Source organism: Trypanosoma cruzi, genomic scaffold (genome assembly GCF_000209065.1).
Source record: "Trypanosoma cruzi strain CL Brener 1047053517187 genomic scaffold, whole genome shotgun sequence".
Lineage (NCBI taxonomy): Eukaryota > Euglenozoa > Kinetoplastea > Trypanosomatida > Trypanosomatidae > Trypanosoma > Trypanosoma cruzi.
Window position 1 is genome coordinate 23910 of NW_001849503.1, and position 1403 is coordinate 25312.

Below are 1403 nucleotides of genomic sequence, written 5' to 3' on the forward strand. Positions count from 1 at the left end.
TCTTTGTTTGGTTTTCTCCCCCTTTACGCACCTGTCTCCGTGTGTGTTTCTTGTCGAAATGCGGAATAGAACACGAAGTGAGCACCACGGACATGACGAGTTTAAACAAAAGCGAGACGCAGAACATCTCTGCCGCCGAAGAAAAGGTTCCAAGTAATCTTCCGCAATGGACGAAAGGCAACTATGAAATTAACTGGGTGGCCGTCGCCGTTTTGGCTCTACCTCCCACGATGGTTTTTGCGGCCATTTTGGCGGGTATTCCCCTGCTTCCAAAGACTTTTGCGGTAGCAGCATTTTTCTATGTGTTCAACGGCATGATTGGTATTACACTTGGTTACCACCGCCTTTTTTCGCATCGAAGCTTTGTTGCGCACCCGATACTTCAGTGGATTTGCGTATTTGCTGGTGCGGGTGCTTTTGAAGGCTCTGCCAAGTGGTGGGGCCGCAATCATCGCATCCACCATCGCTACGTGGACACCCCTAAAGATCCATACGATGCCACTCGTGGGTTTTTTTTTTCCCATATGGGCTGGATGGTCATGAAGCAAAATTATGGCCTCCTTGGGAAAGTTGACGTGTCGGATTTTAAGTACAACATCATAATTCAGTTTCAGCATCGCTACTTCTTCAGAATTGCTATGTTGTCCGGTATTATTCTCCCAACGCTGATTTGCGGCCTTGGTTGGGGCGATTGGCTCGGTGGGTACTTCTATGCAGGGCTCGCGAAGGTGGTGTTTGTGCACCATTGTACCTTTTTCATCAACAGCCTGGCCCACACGAGCTTTTTTGGTGCGGTGCAGAATTACTCGGACCGTAACACCTCTCATGACTCCATGGTCTGTGCACTCTTGACGTTCGGGGAGGGGTACCACAACTTTCACCACGAGTTTGCGCAAGACTATCGTAACGGCATCAAATGGTATCATTTTGATCCGACCAAGTGGACCATCCGCCTGTGTGAATGGCTGAGGATGGCCTCGCATCTCATGCGCACACCCAACGAAGTGATTGAAAGGAACGTGAAGAATCTCCAATACAAGGGGGTTCGCAGACAGATGGAACTTCTCGAGAAGCGATTAGGGGAGCTTGAGCTCCCCACAACTGTGGAATATACGTGGGAGGATGTTGCAAAATATGTGCAGCAGGGCCAAAAACTGATCGTGATTGGGGACAACGTTATTGATCTGGAGAAGTCCGTTCCAACGGGCTCCGGCTACACGCACTCCAATGAAAAAATTGTTTGGTATGAAGCACACCCGGGAGGGAAGAAGATGTTGGATATTTATGTGGGCAAGGACGCTACGGAGGCATTCCAAGGAGGAATATACAAGCATTCTTTGGGTGCCGAGAGCCTGATTCCTCACCTGCGTGTCGCCAAATTGAAGCGTAAGTGAAATTTGACG

General features: G+C 49.3%; 1 protein-coding gene across 1 annotated transcript, besides 1 other annotated feature; it reads left to right on the forward strand.

The window, feature by feature from the left end:
* Positions 1-1403: a sequence feature (haploid, Esmeraldo-like haplotype).
* On the forward strand, positions 93-1394 carry Tc00.1047053509239.10 (fatty acid desaturase, putative; the record flags this gene model as incomplete). The annotated part of the gene is made up of 1 exon (XM_797211.1): positions 93-1394. One exon carries the CDS (start codon positions 93-95, stop codon positions 1392-1394), a length of 1302 nt encoding a protein of 433 aa, XP_802304.1.